The 20,576-nt window shown below is 60.4% G+C and overlaps 2 protein-coding genes across 4 annotated transcripts; both read right to left on the bottom strand.

The window, feature by feature from the left end:
- Window positions 1–3,193: 3,193 nt before the first annotated feature.
- Window positions 3,194–8,987, bottom strand: AGPAT1 (1-acylglycerol-3-phosphate O-acyltransferase 1). Its single transcript, XM_054000169.1, has 6 exons — window positions 8,710–8,987; window positions 6,165–6,298; window positions 5,480–5,655; window positions 4,435–4,530; window positions 4,182–4,254; window positions 3,194–4,003 (listed from the first exon to the last, which is right to left on the bottom strand). Exons 1-6 carry the CDS (start codon window positions 8,889–8,891, stop codon window positions 3,780–3,782), a joined length of 885 nt encoding a protein of 294 aa, XP_053856144.1. The 5' UTR covers window positions 8,892–8,987; the 3' UTR covers window positions 3,194–3,779.
- A 2,238-nt stretch (window positions 8,988–11,225) lies between these two features.
- PRR29 (proline rich 29) lies at window positions 11,226–20,184 on the bottom strand. 3 transcript variants are annotated; one of them, XM_054000267.1, is made up of 6 exons: window positions 18,993–19,115; window positions 14,766–14,883; window positions 12,846–12,961; window positions 11,985–12,112; window positions 11,818–11,885; window positions 11,226–11,594 (listed from the first exon to the last, which is right to left on the bottom strand). In XM_054000267.1, exons 1-6 carry the CDS (start codon window positions 19,044–19,046, stop codon window positions 11,563–11,565), a joined length of 516 nt encoding a protein of 171 aa, XP_053856242.1. In that variant the 5' UTR covers window positions 19,047–19,115; the 3' UTR covers window positions 11,226–11,562. The 3 variants fall into 3 exon arrangements, with proteins under 3 accessions (XP_053856242.1, XP_053856241.1, XP_053856243.1); XM_054000266.1 differs by lacking the exon at window positions 18,993–19,115 and adding an exon at window positions 15,348–15,687; XM_054000268.1 differs by lacking the exon at window positions 14,766–14,883 and having other exon boundaries at window positions 18,993–20,184.
- Between the last annotated feature and the right edge of the window lie 392 nt (window positions 20,185–20,576).

Genomic DNA, 20,576 nt, shown 5'->3' with positions numbered 1-20,576 from the left:
AACAGGGAGTACAACCTGAGGAGGGGCTGGGAGCTGGGAGTGATTTCTCAGAAATGAAAAATGTACAGGTATTTCTAATTTAACCAGATTTGGGCAGATCACATGTCCCAGGCTGGCTTTTTGCCCAGTTTTCTTCAGTCTGGACAGCGAAACAGGACAGTGTGGGGATGTGGCATCACTCATCTGCTCCCATTCCACTCATGGGGGCTGGACACCTGCCAGGGCAGGGCCAAGCTGCTTCCTGTGGATTCTTCACTTCTTTTTTCTCTTAAGGTTGGGATCAAATGCACAAGACAGTATTTTTTGTTTGGACCCAAATGTTTATTATTTCTTATCTATGTTACAGTGTCACAAACCATGAGTTCTGCAGCACTTAACTCTAACAAGCTAGAAATGAAGTCGTATCTCTCTCCTTAAAAGGCCTTTTAAGGATAAAATGTCCAATTAAGAAATGACACCTAAATTATTTTTACTTTTAACCCTATAACCAACCACCCATGGCCTGTAATGTGGACTTTTTTATCCAATTACGCAAAACCACCCAAACCCACGGAGAAGGTGAAGGAGAAGGTGAAGAAGAAGGTGGAGAAGAAGGTGGAGAAGAAGGTGGAGAAGAAGGAGAAGAAGAAGGTGAAGAAGGAGCAGCTTCTACCCCAAAACCTCCATCTTACTTTTTATATATTACTGTATTCTAAACCCTTAACCTCTAAGTTTTCCACCCTGTGATATCACACACTTCTATTCAAACTCCACCCCCACAATCCCAGTTCTACCATTCAATTTTGGAAGCTTCTCCACAGCCTCAGGTCAAATGCAGTGTTCTCCTGGGGGTCAGTGCCTGGCAACACATAAAGTCTGAAATTCTCAGTTTCCAGGTTCAAATAGCTTCCCTCTGTCCTGGTGGGAATGTGGGACAGTTGAGGAGCTTCACGACAGTCCCACAGTATCCTGAGCACATCCCCTGCTCTGGGGCCTTGCAGTTCCCTTCCCTTTGAGGCTGTGGGAACCACAGAATCACAGAATGGTTTGGGTTGGAAGGGACCTTAAAAGCACTTCCACCCCTGCCATGTCAGGGACACCTCCCACTGTCCCAGGCTGCTCCATCCAGCCTGGCCTTGGGCACTGCCAGGGATCCAGGGGCAGCCTCAGCTGCTCTGGGAATCTGTGCCAGGGCCTTCCAGGAAGCCACAGATGGGGCTGAACTTTTCCATGGGATCTCAGATGACCAGGGCTCTGTGCCCACCTCCCTGCCCTTTGGAGCAGCCCCAGAGGATGTGGGTGGCCGGAGGGGGCTGGACCTGCCACCCCCAAGGACACGAGGCAGGAGCACGGCCCAAGGTCATCCAGTCCTGCCAGGAAGTGGGCAGGGGTCAGTGCCCTGCCAGACATCCTGGATGGGACGAGGAACTCACAGCTCCCGCAGCACTGCCAAGGCCACCACTGACCCCTGTCCCCATGTGCCACATCCACTGTGAAACCCCTCCTGGGGTGGGGACCCAGCACTGCCCTGGGCAGCTGTGCCAGGGCTGGGTACCCAAAGCAGCTAGGCAGGGCAGGCCTTGGAGAACCAGGAAAAGCAAGGTGTTCCCAGAGACCCCATTCCAAGGTTTTTTCCTCTCCTCAAGCTTTCACCTCCCACTGACAGTGGAAAATCCAGGGAGGGCTCTGGCTGGGCCCCGGCCCTCCAGGCAGGACAAGGTTTTGCCCAGAGCAGCTGTGGCTGCCCCTGGATCCCTGGCAGTGCCCAAGGCCAGGCTGGACAGGGCTTGGAGCAGCCTGGGACAGTGGGAGGTGTCCCTGCCATGGCAGAACTGGATGGGCTTTATGGTTCCTCCCATCCAAACCATTACATGGTTCCATTGATGCTCAACCCCCCAAACCCAAACTTTGGGCAGGCAAACCACCCTCAGGGGTGGGGGTGTGGTGGGACCCCCAGGCCAGCTCAGAGCTGACAGACTCTGCCACATGTTTGGAATCCTGGGAAGCAGGAAAGGATTAAAGGGGCTTTCTGGGACGTGGGACCTTCCTGTGCCCTTGGCCATGTCCATGTGGCATCTCCTGATCCCATGGGTTGTTCCTCATGGGAAGCCTCTTTGCTGTTTGGTGTCAGATGATTGCAACAGATTTGAAGGATTTCCTCCATAATCCAGCTCTCCTGAGAGCAGGACTGGTGTCAAACCAGAGCTCTGTGCCCGTGGTTTGCACCTTTTATCCCAGCATGGGAGGGGAAGCCTTGCCCACCCTGCTCCCCACAAGGGGACAGCCACAGCCTGCCCTGTCCCTGCCCTGCTGCCACCCTGGGGTGCTGGCACAGGAGCTGCTCAGCTGGGAAGGAACCAGGAGATCCCAAATCCCTGCCTGGCTGCAGGGAACCATCCAGCTGTCAGATGGGTCATGGTCCAGAGGCCATGGAGAGGCACCTCCAGGTGGGATCGTGTCCAGGTGGGCACGATCCAGGTATTGCTGGGAATTTGAGGCTTTAATGGATGCTCTTCTTGTGCATTTACTGCACAGGGAGAGCTCTGCCTCAGGGACAGACCCAGACCTGGGTAACCCTCACCCTGCCATGTGCTCCTCACACCATCCCTGGAGGGGAGATGCTCCATGTGCAGGGTGCTCAGTGTGCAGGGTGCTGCCTGTGCAGGATGCTCTGTGTACTGGGTGCTCCCTGTGCAGGGTGCTCAGTGTGCAGGCTGCTCAGTGTGCAGGGTGCTCCGTGTGCAGGCTGCTCAGTGTGCAGGATGTTCCCTGTGCAGGGTGCTCTGTCTGCAGGGTGCTCCCTGTGCAGGGTGCTCAGTGTGCAGGCTGCTCAGTGTGCAGGGTGCTCCGTGTGCAGGGTGCTCCGTGTGCAGGCTGCTCAGTGTGCAGGCTGCTCAGTGTGCAGGCTGCTCCGTGTGCAGGGTGCTCCGTGTGCAGGCTGCTCAGTGTGCAGGATGTTCCCTGTGCAGGGTGCTCTGTCTGCAGGGTGCTCCCTGTGCAGGGTGCTCAGTGTGCAGGGTGCTGCCTGTGCAGGATGCTCTGTGTACTGGGTGCTCCCTGTGCAGGGTGCTCTATCTGCAGGGTGCTCCGTGTGCAGGATGTTCCCTGTGCAGGGTACTCCCTGTGCAGGGGTGAAGTCTCCCCAAGGAGATGGATCCCCCTCCCCCTCAGCCCCTCAGCACAGCCAGGACACAGCACCAGCTCCAGACTCTTTAATGTCCCACCCTTGGCTCACAGTTCAGCACCAAGGATGCTCTCCTCCCACCGTGGGATGCTCTCCCCCACGGCAACCTCCCCTGGATCTCGTGTCCCCCCCAGGCCGCACACTCTGGGCCCCTCCCCAGAGCTGGCTGCACCCAAACAGCATTTCCAGTTTGTAGGAGCCTCTGGAAGGAGAATCCATGGGGGAACCCAACAATCAGGGGTGGAAAATGGGGCTGTGAACCCCCAGCCCTGCCTGGAGCATCCTTGCCCTGCCCAGCAAGTAGGCAGGAGTCATCCTGGGGGACAGCCACAGCTCCAGGGGGACAGCCACAGCTCCAGGTCTGGAAGAGGGACATCCAGGGGATGCACAGTCACAACGAGGGGTTTTAGGGGTCACCTTCCTCTCTTTTAGGGTGCACCTTGCTCTGTTTTGGGGGCACTTTGCTCTGTTTTGGGGGTGCTGCCTGGTCCTCATCCTGCCCTGCTCTGCTCCCCTTAGGGCACCGTCCTGCTGGGGTGGTGGCAGGGCTGCAGGACACCTCCTCAGGGGACAAGGGACACCTCCCTAGTGTTCCCAAGGGACTCGCTCCCTCTGCCTATTTCCTGCTCCTGGCTGTGTCCCCCTGGCCCTGGGGGCTGCCCCTGTCCTCCCCTGGCCCCAGCAGAGGCTGCTCCATGTTCTGGTCCCCGTGGTCACCCATGGACATCTCAGCCAGGGCCTCAGCCATGGCCTGGCGGACACTCTCGGTCAGTTTGGGGACGTCCTTTGGGCTCAGGCCCCACGTTTCCACCCTGGGGAGGACTTGGATGGCGCAGGTCCCTGGGAGAGGAGGGAAAAGCCAGGGATGTGTTAGAGGACCCATGAACTGGGTATTCCCCTGGGTATCTTCCACCCCAGCTGCCTCCCCATCCTTCAAGCGTCCCTCAGACACCCCCAGGTGCCTCATCCCCAGTGCCAGCCCTGCCCTCTGCCATGGCAATTCCTGTCCATCCCTTACCAGAGGTGAATCTCTTCTCCTTGGGGCTGAAGAAGTCCCAGTACGGGGAGATCACAATGGGGACAATGGGAACCTGCAGGACATGGAGGGTCAGCGGGGTCCCCAGAGAGAGCCCTCCCCAGGTGGGACTCCTGCTCCTGCCTGTCCCTCCCTGGTGCTGCCTAGCACCATGGCCATCGCTGGGGACCAAAACCCCCCATCCCTGGGGACCAAACCCCCCAACCCTGGAGACCAAACCTCCCCGTGCCCTTACCTGGGCCTGCACGGCCAGGTGGAAAGCCCCACGCTTGAAGGGCAGCATGGATTTGCCCGGGTTCCTGGTGCCTTCTGGAAAAACCCACACACGGAGCTGCAGGGACAAGGACAAGAGGTGACCCCCGTGTCTTAGGTTACAAGATGTGGCTGGGGGTGTGTTCCATTGCCATCTGTCAGAGCTGGGGCAGCTCTCTGCTGCTCTTTGGGCAGTTTTCTTTATCTCTCCCACAGCCAATCCTCCCTCCAGGAGATCTCTGCTGTTCATGGCCACTGAGTGTCCCTGCATGGCTGGGAAAATTCCATCATCCCATGGGGAGAGGCTCTGCCCAGGGGGAGGAGCCAAGCATTCCTACCTGGATCCAATCTGACCTTGGAACAGCACAGCAGCTGTTGGCCACTGCATTCCCAGAGGAGCAGCTTTCTTCCCCACTGCATTCCCAGAGGAGCAGCTTTCTTCCCCACTGCATTCCCAGAGGAGCAGCTTTCTTCCCCACTGCATTCCCAGAGGAGCAGCTTTCTGCCCCACTGCATTCCCAGAGGAGCAGCTTTCTTCCCCACTGCATTCCCGGAGGAGCAGCTTTCTGCCCCACTGCATTCCCAGAGGGAGCCCAGGCCCATCTCCAGCAGCCCTGGAGCTCCAGAGGAAAACTCCAGCCTTGTCCAGGATCCTGCTCCAGCAGAAGCACAGCTGGCACTGCAGGAGGGCTGAGCCCCCATGGAATGGCACTGCTGCCACCACCCTGACCCACAGGTGCCAGGGCCTGCTCTGACTCTGGCACTGGTTTGTTTTCTTTTTTTTTGTACTATTACATTTGTATTTTTATGTTTCCTAGTAAAGAACTGTTATTTCTAGTCCCATATCTTCACCTGAGAGCCCCTTAATTCCAAAATCACAATAATTCAGAGGGAGGGGGTTTGCATTTTCCATTTCAGCGGAGGCTCCTGCCTTCCTTAGCAGACACCTGTCTGTTCAAACCAAGACACCCCGGCCTCAGCCGGGTCAGTCCTGCCCACAGCCCCTCACGCCCCAGTGTTTCTCTCACGTTCTCTTGCCGCATGGCGCTGGCGGTGCGGGAGATGACCTCAATGGCCGTGTCCCTGCAGTGGCGGTCGATGAAGATGATGCCACTGAGCCAGCAGGCCCAGCCCACCGTGCCCAGGTACAGCAGCTCCCGCTTGGCGATGGGCACGCAGCGCTCGGGAATCACCTCCACCATTCCTGGGGTATGGACGACACCCATTAACACCTTCCCAACCTCAGAAATATCACCTGGGAAAACTGCTTGTAAGCGGAACCCCATGTTGGACAAACCAGCTGGATATCAGCAATAAATTTTGCAGCTCAGCCAGTCCTGAGAGGTGATAACTACAGAGAGGAACTCTCTGGAGAGGCCAAGTTACATCAGTGCACAGATTAATTAATCATTTATACCCTAATATAATTTATACTCGAATTAATCATTCATACCCTAATATAGGACTAGGTTGGGGTTATTTTAGCCTTGTCTTGGTGAACTTTAAGCTGTCCCCAGACTCAGTACCACCCTGTGGCATCACCTCCCGTTGTCCCTCCTCTCCCTGCAGCACAGCCCTTTCCCAAAAGCTCTCCTGGTCCGTTCCCACCACACATCCCTGCCCTAATCCGGGTGCTGAGTCCCCAGAGCGATCCTGGTGCGCCCCTGGAGCCCCCAGAGGCGCCGGGGATCCCCCCACACTGCCCCCACGCACCCATGAGGTCGAGGGAAGCCTGATGGTTGCAGACGATCACGAAGGGCCCCGGCAGCCGCAGCCGCTCGGAGCCCCTCACCTCCATCCTGATGCCGTAGAAGCGCTTGAGGGGCAGGAGCGCGGCCCGCAGGAGCCTGCCAGAGATAAGAGGCGAGATAAGGGACGAGATAAGGCGGAGGGACACGTGTGGGGAGCGGCTCTGCACCGGCCTGGGCGGGCTGGGTTAGGCTGGGCTGCGCTGCTGGAGCCGGGCTCAGGCTCAGGGAGGCTCGCATTTCTCACATATTTGCAGCCTGTGAGGCTCGGAACTCGCCCGGCTCCCACCTGAGCTGGGCCCAGCTCCTGGCTCAGAGCAGAGGGAGCTGCTGGGGAGGGAGAGTGGCCAGCACGAGGTGGTGGCAGGGAAAAAGCAGGACTTTGATGATGGGAAAGCAAAAAGAGAAGGGGATGGAGATGGGGAAGGGGACGGGATCTTCACATCCCAATGAGGACAATCTGTCTCTGGCCGGGGGAGGCTCCCCAGGTGCTCAGCTGGATCCGTGTGTGGACAGAAATCCAGATCCCAGACTCCTAAAGCCAGAGGCACATTCCAGCCGAGAGGAGCTGAGCTGGGCATGGATGAGCCCCGGGGATGGATGGCAGAGGGACAGGCAGATCCCCAGGGACGTGGGGGACCCCAGGGACTGTCCCTGCTCCGCTTTGTGCGGCAGGGGGAAGGGAAAACCAGCCTCATCCATTCCTATGGGGAATCACAAATCGCTCCACCGGACTTGCAGTGTCGGGAAGAGATGGATCTGAGCAGAAAAAGTGGTGCCACATCCCAGGAGGGTTGGACAGGAGGAGGAATATCGGGATGGCAGAGATGGGTGATGCTCAGTATGGGAATAATGAGAGGAGTGGAGGAAGGAGGGAGCACCAGGGATTCCAGCAGCCGTGGAGATAAAATCCTGGGACACGTTGGTGTTGGAATGGGGCACTGTCCAACCCACAGAGGGTCTGTGCCAGGGTCCCCACATCTGCCACTGCCCCCAGGGGACAGCGCAGGGTGCAGGGAAGGGCTCAGCACCAGGCAGGGTGGGAAGGGAGAAGGAGGCACAGGGTCCGTGGTATCGCCCCCATCCCTCGGGAGCCACAGGCTCGGAGATCCCTGAGGATCCGAGGAGAAACAGTGCCCCAAAGCCAGGACTAATGACAGGGGAACGCTCCGAGCCGCAGGCTTTGGGATTCGGAGGAGAGGGAGCTGGGCGTGCTGCACCGGGCACGGAGCTGTTGGTGGGACAAGATAAGGCAGCGCTGATAAGGCGGGTGAGTCACAGCCTCCCTCGGGGATTTCCACTAAGCCGGAAGCCTTGGCTTTGGAGCAGCCCTGGATGCGCCCAGCATTCCGGCAGGGAAGGGCCTGGGAGAGACTGCAGCACCTCCGGCACCACCAAACCTCTGCACTGGTAACACTGAATTTCGGACTGGTAACACCGAACCTCTGCACTGGTAACACTGAATTTCGGACTGGTAACACCGAACCTCTGCACTGGTAACACTGAATTTCGGACTGGTAACACCGAACCTCGGACCGGTAGCACTGAACTTCAGATCGGTGACACTGAACCTTGGACTGATAACACCGAACCTCGGACTGGTACCACCAAACCTTGGACCACGCTCCCGCCGAGGGCCGGGATCCCTCGGCACAAATCCTCAGTGAGTTTCTCAAGCTGGGATATTTTCCCTGTGTAATTACATCCCTCCTGGTGTGCTCATCCTGCCCGGGAATCCAGCAACGGGATTGCAACACCCTGAGAGTGCCCGGACCTTCCTCCGGTGTTGCACAGCGATGTTATCTCCCTGGTGTTATCTCCCTGCTTCCACCCTCGGGAGCAGAGTCGGGACATGGCTGTGATCAGGAGATGGCTGTGATGGGGACAGGGCTGTGCCCCTGCCAGGTAATGGCACTAAGACATCCCAAAACCATAAAAACATGGAATAGTTTGGGTTGGAAGGGGCCTTAAACCCACCCAGTATCACCCCCAAGCCCTGTCCAGCCTGGCCTGGGACACTTCCAGGGATGGGGCAGCCATGGAATACTCTGTGCTAGGGCCTCTCCACCCTCAATCCCTCTGCCAAAGTGCTGTTCCTGGGTCTCTCATGGGCAAAACCAGAGCCAGCGACACAGAACTGGGCATGTATTTGCCCCCTGCCCTGACGGTACCTCCAAACCCCCTGTTACCCACCCAATGATGACCCCAATGTTGCCATGGGCAGGAATGACCCCATTTATGTTATTTCATCCCTCAGAGACCACAGATCCCAACTCCAGCATGGCCTGACCCTCCCTGGGTACAGCCAGCACCTCTCACACCACAAGCTGCACTTCACTGCCCCACAGATGTGACCACAGCCCTGGCCTTGGCCCCAGGGCTCTGCCACCAGCTGTGACCCAGCTGTGGCTCCAGCCACGGCAGGGCAGAGCCTGTGGCCACAAACCATGGGATTTCCTCCAGCTGAGCCAAGCCCCAGCCAGCTCCCCCCATCCCCAGCCCACACTCACCTCATGTTTTCCACGGAGCGTCCCCGGAGGGCGGCCAAGGGGGACAGCAGGGTGGCCAAGGCCACGATCCAGCAGTTGAAAAATGCCACCTTGCAGAGGAACTGGAAGCCGGGGCTGCACCTGTAGAGCAGCAGCGCTGCCAGGGGCAGGAGCAGCAGCCCGTGCAGCAGCAGCAGGTCCATGGTGCCGCCCCGAGCTCAGCCCGGGCCGGGCCGGGAGAGTGGCCGGGGCTGCCGGGAGCGGGGCAGGTGAATCAGGAGGATCCTGCGTGGGTGGCCGGGGCTGGCCCAGGGGAAGGCTCGCTGTGGATCTCATCCCCAGGATGGAGTGGCTCAGGTGGAATCAGGACACCCACCCAAGGGTGGAGAGTGGCCATGAGTCACACGGGGACCCTGAGTCACCCGAGCTGTCACCGCTGTCACCTCCTGGGCTATTGAAAGCCATGGCAGTGACTCTCAATTGGGGAGCTCAGACCTGCTGCTCACAAAAGTGTCCCTGTCCCGGGAACCTCTCCTGGCCACGGGGCTGCCAGCCCTGGGAAAGGAAGTCTCGGCTGGTGGGGACAGCAGGAGCTGCTCCTGGTCCATGGCCATCACCCCAGCCAGGCTGGGCACAGTCACCTGCTGGCACCCAAACCTCACCCTGCAGAGCATCAAAGTATTGGAAGACATCTCCCACCTGGAATGACAGCAGGAATGAGGCACCACTGCTCCCCATCCCTTGCTCAATTTGGGCAGTAGGAGCCCCTCTGTCCTTCCCCTCCCAAAGCTCAGCATCTGTCCCCAGGGTCCCACAGTGCCTGGGGGGCCGGGCTCTGCCACCCCCCACTGCCAGCCCAGCCTGCAGGAGGTGCCAGCCCTTGGCCCAGTTGGCAGCCAGGAGCTGTGTTGCATGAGGTGTTTTCACGGGTGCAATTAGCACAGGCTGTAATTAACCTCTCCTCCTGCTCTGGTGCCTTGCAGGATCCAGGCCAGCCCCCTGGAAACTCCTGGAACCAAGTCCTTGTCACAGCAGGGACACTGGGCTGGTGTCAGCCCCCAGCAGCTTCTCCCAGCCCTGCTGGTCCATGGCCCAGATCAGGGAATCCCAGAATTCTGGGAGGGTTTGGGTGGGACGGACCTCAGAGCCCATCCAGTGCCAGCCCTGCCATGGCAGGGACACCTCCCACCATCCCAGGGTGCTCCAAGCCCCGTCCCACCCGGCCTGGGACACCTCCAGGGGTGGGGAAGGAGGGGCATCCCTGTGCTGCTGCCCAGAGCCATCGGCTCAGCCCTGACCTCGGGCTAGGAGCTGGGAGCAGCGAGATCCCCTTGTGCCTCCCCATAACAACCCCAGCGGGTTGTCTCGGGGGTCTCGGGGGTCTCCCAGTCACCCCAGGCCACTCCTGGGCAGGTGTCACCTCTGCTGGGACCAGCCCAGCCCTCCTGCCTCACCGGGCAGGACCTGCCCTCAGCCCAACCTCTCTGCATCGCTGCCCCACCGTGCCCAGGGCTGCCCTTCCACCCACACCTTCCCCTGTCCCCTGGAGGTGACAGAGATGTCCCCAGGCTCTGGCCATGCTGGAGAGTGCCCCAGTTTGACCAGTAACCCCGGGGTTACGTCCACCAGGGGTGTTGCAATGCCCATTGCTTCACCCTCCCATTCCTCTCATTATTCTCATATTAAAGCAAAGATTGGGTCACATCTCGAGCCCACCCTTCCTGTCCAGCCCATTCCGGGTGACTCCTCACCTCCTCCTTCCCATTCTGTGTTCATGGGGGAATCTTGGACACCAGCCTGGTCTCCCATCAAACCCAGCTTTGCTTTTGGATGCCTCCTTCAGTCCCTCCCAGCTGGAGGAGCTGGACCTTCCTGTTGGAATCCAACGTGATCCTCCTGCTCCACATTTGGGAGCTCCTCCAGGGGCCAGGCCGGGGAAGACCTGCCCATTCCAGAGCACAGGGAAGGTAAATCCTGCCTTCCACTGGGCAGAGGAGAGGCAGGGCAGTCCAAGGAGGGGGTTTAAGGTGCCTTTCTGCATCCTCAGAGCTCCAGAGCACCGGCCCCAAGGTCTCCTGCCAGGAGCTCTGCTCCAGGGAAAAGCCTGGAACCCCCCCAGGGCACAGCAGGGCTGGCACCCCTCTATGGGGCTGGTGAGGTGGCACAGGCAGAGGACAGCTCCCAGCACCCAAAAGCCTTCACTCTCCACTTCCTCCTGCTTCCTGGGGAGCAGAGGGGTCGCTGAATCCTGGGAAACTCTGGGATTTCCCTCTCAGGCTGCTCTCCAGACCACATCCCCACCAAGACGCAGCTCTGCCTGTGCTCAGCCAGGAGATCTCACTCTGGAGCTCCAGCACCACCTCAGCACCCCCTCACCCCCCAGACCTGACTGACCCCCCAGCACCCCCTCACCCCCCAGACCTGACTGACCCCCCAGGACTCCTCTCAGCCCCCCAGGCACTGCCAGACCCCCTCCCCCCCATGGCTCTGGGTGCCCCGAGGGAGCCCCTGCACTCAGGCACGGAGCCACCAGCCCATGTAATTACAGATGCTTAATTAGCAACAGCAGGACGCTCTCTTAACAAAGCAAATTAATTACAGGCAATGTTGCATTGAGAGCTGGAGGGACTAATGAAGGCTGGGACCATCCTCTGTCCCCTCCCCCGGGGACACAGCACAGCCTGTGCCACCCCGGCCTGGTGGCTTGGTGGGGGAGCAGGGCCCGGCTGGCACCAGGCTGTCCCTGGGGCTGTGACAGGGCTGGGGGGCTGTGACAGGGCCGGGGTGTCCCCGGGGCTGTGCCACCCCTGCCCTGGGGTCACCCCAAAGCACGGGAATCACGGAGCATCCATCCGGGATCGAGGGAGGCAGAGCTCACAGCCCCCACTCCTCCGCGCTGTAGAACTCTGTGGAGACAAGGATGGGATGGGATGGGATGGGATGGGATGGGATGGGATGGGATGGGATGGGATGGGATGGGATGGGATGGGATGGGATGGGATAGGATGGGATGGGATGGGATGGGATGGGGACAGGGAGCAGGGAAGCTCAGCCTGGGGTGATGGAAGCCTGAGGGAAAGCTGCTCCTGTCGGGAGCCTTGGGGACAATGTCCCCCAGGCTGTCCTTACCCGCTGCTGGGGGGACACCGGGTCCCACTGTCCTGGTGGCACTGGGGGGCGGCGGGGGGGGCACAGCTCTGTTGGAGAGGAGCGAGGACAGGTCAGTGACGGATGGATGGTGTCCCCTGGAGGGGCTGCCCCACCGGGGTGGCACCGAGCCCCACCCCGGCACTCACCGCCCGTCCCCAGGTGAGGAGCGCAGGAACCGCACGGGGGCCGGGCCGGGCACGGGCCAGGGGATGTAGTGATGGTGGAAAACCACGGCCTCCTCTTCCTCCTTGCCCTGCGAAGGCTCCGCCAGCGCCTGCGGGGAGGGGAACAGAGGCAGGGCTGGGCCGGGCTCCGGGGCTCCCAAAGCGCCGCTTGCCAGGGATCGCACCCGGCCGCTCCCGCTGGGTGGGCTCGGTCCCACACAAAGCCCCGGCGGCAGCCGCGTGGGAACGCGGCTGCCGGGGACACGGGGGGGTGGCAGCCCCACAGATGGGACCAAAAGCCCGTGGGAAGAGCCCTTTGATCTGCCTGAGACCCGTTTGAGCAGACAGGGTCCAGTCCTGGCTGTCCCTGCACTGGTGGCGCTGGGAGGGCAGGGGCTGAGTGCCCGGAGCTGCCAGCTGGCAGCAAACTCAGCAGCTGCCAGAGCCCAGCCCTGCCCCAAAAGCTGCTTTGTTCCCCCCAAGGAGATGAAAAGTTTCATACTGTTTTGGTTCAAGATGGATTTTTAAATGGCAGCCCCTGCAGAGCCTTCCTGCTGGGTTGGGCTGCACTTCCAGAGGCTCCCGGCTCTTCCCAGCTGGGCTGAACCTCTGCCCGAGGCCTGGCTGGTGTTTGAGCTGTCAGAGCCGGGGTCCAAAGCAAGCCCCAAACCCCCAAAGGGCTGCTCGGAGCTGGGCTGGAACCACCCAGGTGCTGCAGGCAGAGGGTCCCAAAGCACCCTCAAAGGTCCCCAGGCAGCACGTGGTGATCCTGAGGAGCCCTGGGCACGTCCCTCTGCCCCCTCTTGGGTCCCTTTGCCCACCCAGCCTCCCCCCGAGCCTCACCTGGGCAGGGGCTGGGGCTGGCCCCGCACCGAGGGGCATCAGAGCTGCCACGGCCAGGCCATGCATCAACAGCTGGTGCATTTGGGAGGTTTGAATCAGCATCAGCTCCATCAAATCTGCCAGGGAATTGGAGATTCTGCATCAGAGAGAGAGCAGATGGAGGGCAGGAGGAGCAGAGCCTGGGACAGGTGCCTGGGATGGGGCGGCCCCACGGCTCCTCCCTGTTCCCAAGCAGTGGGAGCAAAGCCAGGCTTCCCCCGCCCCAGTTTGGAAGCCTCATGTGGTGTTTAAAAATTATTTTGCTTGGATAAAGCTTGAAAATTGCCATATTTGAGCCTTTTCTTCCTTGCAAACATCTGGGCTGCCTCACGAAGGGTGATTACTGGGGCTGGAGGCACCAGACTTTCCTCCCATTCTGGGGAGAATTTCTCCAAGCCTGGAAGTGCTCGGGGCTTTGGGAAACACCTGCCCTAGCAGCAGCTGGCAGAGGCAGCGTTGAAAGCACGCCAGGGTCAGCCCTGCTCTGTGCACAGGGCTCAGAGCCCCCCGAGGGGCAGGAGCTGGGGGTGAGCCCAGGATCCCAATCCCCACTCCTGGGAGCTGGATCCAGGTGAGGAGCAGGGTGGGGATGCTCAGTGCCTCCTCAGCTCCTGCCTGCTCCACATGAGGAGCTGGGCCCAGGGCAGTGTCCCTGTTCCCTTGGCTGGAGGCCACACTGAGGGTGGCTGCTGAGGCCCATCCACACAGAGGAAGTCCCAAATCTGGCTCTGCACCCCCAAAAAATGCCCCCACTTCCTGCAGGTGTGAAATTCCCACAGAAGATTCTTATAAACCTGCTGGATTCCCCTGAGATCCTGCTGGCTTCATCCACCCTGAGCAGCTGTGGTGCCCCTGGATCCCTGGCAGTGCCCAAGGCCAGGTTGGAGGGGGCTTGGAGCCCCCTGGGACAGTTGGAGATGTCCCTGCCCTGGCAGGGGTGGCACTGGGTGATCCTTAAGGTCCCTTCCAGTCCAAACCATTCTGGGATTCCCTGGTTCCATGACCTGGAGTAAAGAAGGTTTTGCACCATCCTGTAGCCCATGTGCCAGATCCCCAAAGGCTCCAGAGCTGCCAGGCTGGCTCCCAGAACACCAGGAGGTGGCTGTCCCTCCGGGCAGGAGCACCCAGCACCTCCTGGGACTCTGCTGAGCTGGGGCCGGGAGCAGGGAGTGCCCCAGGGATTGGACCAGGCTGGGACACAGGGTGCTGGCAGCTCTGAGCAGATCCACCCGCCCCACAGGGGCCAGCCTGGCTCTCCCTTTTCTTTCCACAATGATTTGCAGCATCCTTTTTCCTTCCCGGATTTTTAAGGACAGCTCCACCTTCCCCCTCCCCACAGCACAAGGTGACTTTGCCCGTGGCGTGTCCCCAGTGATGGCAGCCCTTTGTCCCTGCTGTCCCTGCTGTCCCCAGTGACCACAGCCCCCTGGTCCTGCACTGACCACAGCCCCCTGGCCCTGCTGCCAGCACCCCCAGCCCAGATTGCAGCCTGGGGGCAGCAGGGTGGGTGAAGCCCCTCCGGGCAGTGCCACAGCCCAGGGTTCCAGTTCCACTCAATCCCACCGTGCAGTTCAAGGAGCCTGTCGAGCCCCGGCATTCCCTGGGGATGCCAGCAGGAAATCGGGTTTTGGAGAACAAAAACGGGTGAATTAAAAAAAAAAAAAAAAAAAAAAAAAAAAGAGGACAAGCCCCAAACTGTTCCCCGGGAGCATTTTGGAGCCCAGACTTGGTAAAACCCCCAAAATTCGCACCCCGTGGGGCTGAACGTCCATCCACTCAGGACATTCCTGAGTGTGGCTCAGCCCCCTGCCTCTCACCCTGGAAAAGGCTGAAGCCAAGCCGGGTTTGGCGCTGCCCTCCCGCAGCTCTGCCCGCACGCACCTCCCCGGACGGGCGGGGGTCCCGCGGGGGCGGCCCCGGGCCCGGGCAGCTGCTGCAGGATCAACACCGGCGGCCGGGACACCGGGACGGCTCCGGGGGGCGATCCCACGGCGCGGGGCTGGAAGGCAGGAGGGGAAGGAGAAGCCCAGGATTGCACATTCAAGGGTTAATCCAGCCGCGGGGCAGGAGGGGACAGAGGGGACACGGCTGGGGGCAGGCGGGAGGGGGACAGTGATAGTGGCGGGGAGGAGAGGGGACGGGGGTGGGAGCAGGACAGAGGGGACGGGGCTGGTGGCCGGAGAAGCGGGTGGCCCGAGGGGGAGCAGGACGAGAGCCCTGGAGGAGGGAATGGTCGCTCTCCCCTGGTTTTTCCAGGGACACCGCCCTCCCATCCTGGGTGACTTCCAGACCTGGAGAGTCCCCGCCTCTGGGGACAGGTCCCTGGGCACGGATGGCCGCTCAAGGTCTGCAGGGCGTTTGCAAACCCCCGGTGCCCACCCTTTGGGCACCCCCGAGCCCAACCCCTCTCCCATCTCTACCCTAATCCCATCAATCCTGAGGCGGAAGCGCTCCGGGGCTCACCCTGGGTGGGACAAGGCAGGTCCCTGTCGGGGGGGGCCCCCAGAGCCCGCGGGGGTCCCCGGCCGCTCCCCCCTGCATGGCTCGGGTGCGAGGGGAGCGGAGCTGCGGCCGGAGCCGGGATGGTCTCCAGGGCTCCCGGGGGAAACAAACCCTGCCCGGAGGGAGGCTCGGCCGCGCCAGGAATGTGCCCGGGCTGCTTCTCCCGGCAGGAAATCCCCAGGAAACGCCCTGGGGATACCGGGCTGGGGTGTTCCTGTGTCCCCACGGGGCTGGGCCGTGTCTCTGGCCCTGTGCCTCGTGGTGAGGGGGCTGAAAGGAGCAGTTTACAGCATCTGAGCCTCATTAGGGAATGGGAGGGACATAGGATTAATTAAGTCTATGAAAGTTATGGATAGGACCCCCAAAGTCTCCCCTAAAATTTGGGTGGCAACCCCAGAGACCTCCAAAATTCTCAACTAGAATTGCAGTTGGGAACCACAGAAACTTCCTCAAAATCTCCTCAAATTTGGGGATTGGACACCCAAAGTCTCCCCAAAATTGGGGATGGGACCCTCAGAGACCGCTGTAAAATTTGGGATGGGATCCTTAAACATCTCCCCTAATACTAGGGGATGGGACTCCTAGAAACCCCCAGAAGTCTCCCCAAAATTTGGGATGGTCCCCAGGATATCACCCAACCCCGGTGCCACCCCAGGGCTGCTCCCCAGGATGTCACAGCCTCGGTGCCACCTGGGGTCCCCGGGGTGTCCTTGTCACCGTGCCAGGTCCCCCGGGGCTGTGTCCCAGCTCCCTGCACCTCATCCTCAGGGATGCAGTGACCACGGGAATGAGCAGGAAGTGCTGGCAGCAGAGCCTGGCTCCAGGCTGCTGCTGGATCCTCCCCAAAATTTGGGATGAGACCTTCAGAAACCTCCCCCAAAATTGGGGATGAGAACCACAGAACACCCCCAAAATCTCCCCAAAACTGGGGACAGGAACCAAACGTCTTCCCTAAAATTTGGATAGGAAACCCCAGAGACCTCCAAAAGTCTCCCCAAAATTGAGGGTGGGAACCACAGAACTCCCCCAAAACCTCCCCAGTGTTTGGGAGCCCCAGAGAGCCCTGCCTCGGGTCTTTCCCAGGATGCTGCCGAGGGGATTTGTGCCCAGCAGAGCACAGCCAGCTCCCGGCAGAGAGCTCAGCGTGTCCTGCTCATCCCAGGAAATCCTGGGAATGGGGAGTCTGCAGGAAACACTGGATTCCAGCAAAATGCACCCTGCGCCCCCAGCGACCCCAGCCCATGCCACCCCCAGCCTCAGGCCGCTCCCTCCGCCCCGGCCGCCCCTCCCAGGCCGCTCCTCTGAGTGATTTCCATGGATATCACATCCCCAATCTGCCATGCCCCAGAGCCGACCTGGGAACTTTTCCCAGGGTTTCAGCCCGCGGCCAGCTCTGCTCGGGAACAAATCTCTCCCAAAACTCTCGTTCTGCCCCAGAACGGTACCGGAGACCGCCCCGCAAATCCTCCCCCAGCCCCCAAATCCCCATCCCCTCCCACCCCCCGCCCCCAAGCCCGAGCCCGGCTGCCTCAGCCCACAGCCCTTGGCTCCAGTCCGGGCTATTTTCTGCTTGATTGTTTTTTTTCTCTGTGTTCCTAATTTTTCCGACCCCCTCTGGATTGCTTTTCTGCCTTTTGTTATAATCCTAAATTCCCATTATTTGCCATTTAATTACTGTGCTGTTTCCTGCCCGTTTTGGCAGAGCCCGGCTGGGCTGATCCCGATCTTATCTCCCCTTAGGAGGGATTCAAACACTCGGATGGGGGTGAGGAGTCCAAGGGAGCCTCGTGCCAGGGCTGGGACATGAGGGGTGACAGGGACCTGCTTGGAATGTCCTCAGCCCCCCATGGCAGCCTGAGCCCCTCTGGGGGGACATTACTGACAGAGGGGAGGGGAGGAGGAGAAGAGAAGGAGACGGAGGAGGCTGAGGAGGAGGAGGGCAGGGCTCAGGCCGGACTCAGCTCTGGGCTGTGCCTGGCTCCAGCCTGTCCCCTGTCCCCTGTCCCCTATCCCTTTTCAATTCCCCCAGAACATCCCCTCAGCCCAGCTCCTAAACCTGTTCAAAGGCCAGGGTCATGGAATTAGGGCTGCACGTTGGGTGGGGACAGCCCCACGGCAGGAGCACTCCTGGCCCTTCGGAGGAGCAGGAGGAGGAGCAGGACGATCCATGGCAGAGGGACCTGAGTGGCAGGGCAGGAGCTGGCCAGGAAAGCAGAGCCTGGGCACAGGGATGTGCCAGTGTCGAGGTGGGATGGGGACAAAGGCAGCTGTGGCTGTGCTGCGCCCAGGTCACCTTCCTCAGGTGGGAATGATGCCCCAGCTGTAGGTGCCACCTCTGCTGCCCCCCCCCCCCCCCCCCATCTGACTCAGCCACACTGGCAGAGGTGACAGCGACAGCCCTGGACTGGTTTCTGTTCCCACCTTGGAGTGTCAGTGGGGACACACAAAACATCCACTGGGAAAACCCAGGAGGGATCAGAGGAAACCCAGGAGGGATCAGAGGATTTTCCAGCTCCAATGAGGACAGATCCTGCTGTTCCCTGGAAGAGCCACCCAGTGCCAAGGGCACCCTGAGGGTGCCCAGCAGAGAATTTGCTGCCTTTGGAAGCTCTGGAGCCCCTCTCTTACAGCAGCTCTGGGATTTCTTCTGGAAACCCTTAAAAACTGCCCCCTACCCCCAGCCCAGGGCCGGGATCCCAGCCCTGTCCCCGCTCAGGCACAGGGTGAGTCCCAGGAGCTTTGGACCAGGAATTTTCCTTGTCAGGACCATGGCCTTGGGATGAGGCCAGTCCCTGGGGATCAGGACGGACAGGGACCAGGAGGGACAGGGACCCTCTGCCACCCCTTGGGCTGTGTGGGTGCTGCTGCAGCTCCTGGAATGGGATCAGTGGGATGCAGCCCCTCTCTGCGGGGCATCAGCCAACTCTGGCAACATAAGAGAGCAGAGGGCATGGGGGCGGGAGCACCGGGAGCACCGGGGAGGGGAGGAACTGAGCTGCCCTGGAGGTGACAGCACATCCCTTGTGCCACTTCCCTTCCCGGAAGACCAAGTGGAGCCAGGGAGATTCCCAAAGTGAGGAAACCCCGGCAGGATCAGCAGCCTTGCCCAAGCCTCGGGGGAGGTGAAGAAACACTGAAGGTGAGGCAACACATCCCCCCCAACCCTGCTGCCTCCCAGGGGCTCCCAAAACCAGTCCCAGACCAGTTTGTCACTGCACACGGGGACAAACCCTGGCTATGGGGTGGCAGAGTGGGAGCTGCTGTCCCCTGGGCTGTCCACCATCACACAGTCACATTCAGGCACTCAGGACACACCTCTGGGGACGCTCTCTGTGTCCGGACCTGTGAATGGGTTTAAGCTCCTCATTCTGAACGATAGCTACAAAAAATCCCCTTTCCCTTTCCAGGAGGTCTCACGCTGCCAGTGCTTTGATCGTCATCGTCCCCAAGCTGTCACCCAGCCATCGAGGGCTCCTCTTCCTCCGAGTTCCCCTTCCCAGACTTGCCTCCTTCCACGGAGGAAAAACCCAGGCAGAGGCACATCCCCGGTGGGATGAAGGCAGCACAATCGGTGATCCCAGCCCTCCCTAAATGAGCGTTTGTCACCTGCAGGAAGAGTCCCGGCAGTGACTTCCTTTGCTTTGGAGGCGGCTGAGTCATGCCGAGCTGGCGGCGGGATCAATGGGAAGGGCCGTGGCTGCGGGGCCTCTGGGGACATTCCCGGGGCCTCGGCAGGGACACAACCGCCGGTCCCTGCACCCGGCCGTGCTGCCACACCGCAGCCGTGTGCCAGAGGCAAATCCTCCTGTCCTGTCCTGTCCTGTCCCCTCTGCCCGTCACCACTGTCACTGCCACATGAATGGACACGGCCACCCCAAATGGGACCCCTGGTGGGGGCCCAGAGGAGCGGGCTGGGTTTGGATCCGGGATTTGCAATCCAGAGAGTTTGTCCTCGCTTCTGTCCCTCTCGCTGCTGCCGAAGGGGACAATGAGCCCTGGCCAGCAGGCCGGGTAGGTCACCCCTGCCGGGAGCAGGTCAGGCCACCAGCGCTGCCGCAGCTCCTCCTCGCTGCGGGAAGAGCGGGAGCAGCTCGGGAATGTGGGCTGGGAACCGCCCGAAGGACCCCGGGGCTCTCCATCCTCCTGGGAAGGGGGAGAGGGGCTCCCACCCCCCAGCGATGCTCTCCCCATTTCCTCTGGCATTCCAACCAGCCCGGCCACCTCCCGGCCTGGGCACAGAGCTCGCGGCCCGTTTGCCACGTGATGGCACCAAATTGGCCTTGTGGGGACACCCGGGGCACCCCGAGCCACCCTCCACCCCAAAGCAGCCCCCGTGGGGCCGTGCCAGGGGGTGTTTAATACTTTCCTCCACAGCCCTCTGGAGTTACAAGGCTAGCTCAGATCTGAGAGAGCTTTGGTAGAAAATATTACAGGGTTATGGCAAAAGATTCCAAAAGAGGCTCTAACACCCAATGTGGTCAAAGACGTTTATTCCATAGGAGGAAGAGGGAAAAAGGGAAAGAGAGAAAGAGAGCAGGCACGAGCATGGGCAAGAGAGCGAACAGTGGAGGAGCAGGGCATTATCTGCCCTCCTGTTCAGGAAGGGACAATTGGCTCCCAGCCAGTTGCATCCAGAAAGGAAGGAAGGGTTAAACTAACATGGTTACAGCTACAGGGGTCTCTGTGGGGAGGGGCGGGGGGAACCCATTCCCCAGAGCGATGCAACAAAGGGGGGCGCAGGGTTCTTCCAGCAGGGACAGTTTAATTCGGGCTTTAGGCTCCATCCCAAGTGTTTATGTTACGGCTGCTGGAAAATTAAATTATTAATTTGGGTGGTTCCGTTTCAGATGTTAATGAGCCTGGCCCGACCTCGGCAGCTTTGGTGTCAGCGTAACCCCGGGCTCAGCCTTTGCTCCTCATCACGGCCCTGAGGGCTTGGAGCCATCGCGGACCCGGCTCTTCCACCCGCATCTGTTAGGGCGATCTCATTTACAGAGAACTTCCTAATGAGACCTCCCAAAACTGGGGATGGGATCCCCAGAGACTGCCCCAAAACTGGTAATGGGACCCCTAAATATCTCCCCTAATATTGGGGATGGGGCTCCCAGAAACCTCCAAAAGTCTCCCCAAAATTGGGGATGGGACCCACAGAGACCCCCCCCCCAACATTGGAGATGGAACCCCTAAAGT

This window comes from Vidua macroura, chromosome 27 (genome assembly GCF_024509145.1).
Source record: "Vidua macroura isolate BioBank_ID:100142 chromosome 27, ASM2450914v1, whole genome shotgun sequence".
Taxonomy (NCBI): Eukaryota; Metazoa; Chordata; class Aves; order Passeriformes; family Viduidae; genus Vidua; species Vidua macroura.
This window is presented reverse-complemented; position numbering and strand designations above follow the sequence as displayed.

Bases quoted from the DNA above. Each gene is read 5' to 3' on its own strand.
- AGPAT1 (XM_054000169.1), bottom strand. From the start codon at position 8,891: ATGGACCTGCTGCTGCTGCACGGGCTGCTGCTCCTGCCCCTGGCAGCG. The intron at 5,656-6,164 runs GTGCGTGGGGGC...TCCATACCCCAG, and splicing joins GGCTTCCCTCGACCTCATGG to GAATGGTGGAGGTGATTCCC. The intron at 4,004-4,181 runs GTAAGGGATGGA...CTCCTCTCCCAG, and splicing joins GGAGAAGAGATTCACCTCTG to GGACCTGCGCCATCCAAGTC.
- PRR29 (XM_054000266.1), bottom strand. From the start codon at position 15,425: ATGCAGGGGGGAGCGGCCGGGGACCCCCGCGGGCTCTGGGGGCCCCCC. The intron at 12,113-12,845 runs GTGAGGCTCGGG...CCCTCCCCGCAG, and splicing joins CAGCCCCAGCCCCTGCCCAG to GCGCTGGCGGAGCCTTCGCA. The intron at 11,886-11,984 runs GTGAGTGCCGGG...CCTCTCCAACAG, and splicing joins TCCTCACCTGGGGACGGGCG to AGCTGTGCCCCCCCCGCCGC.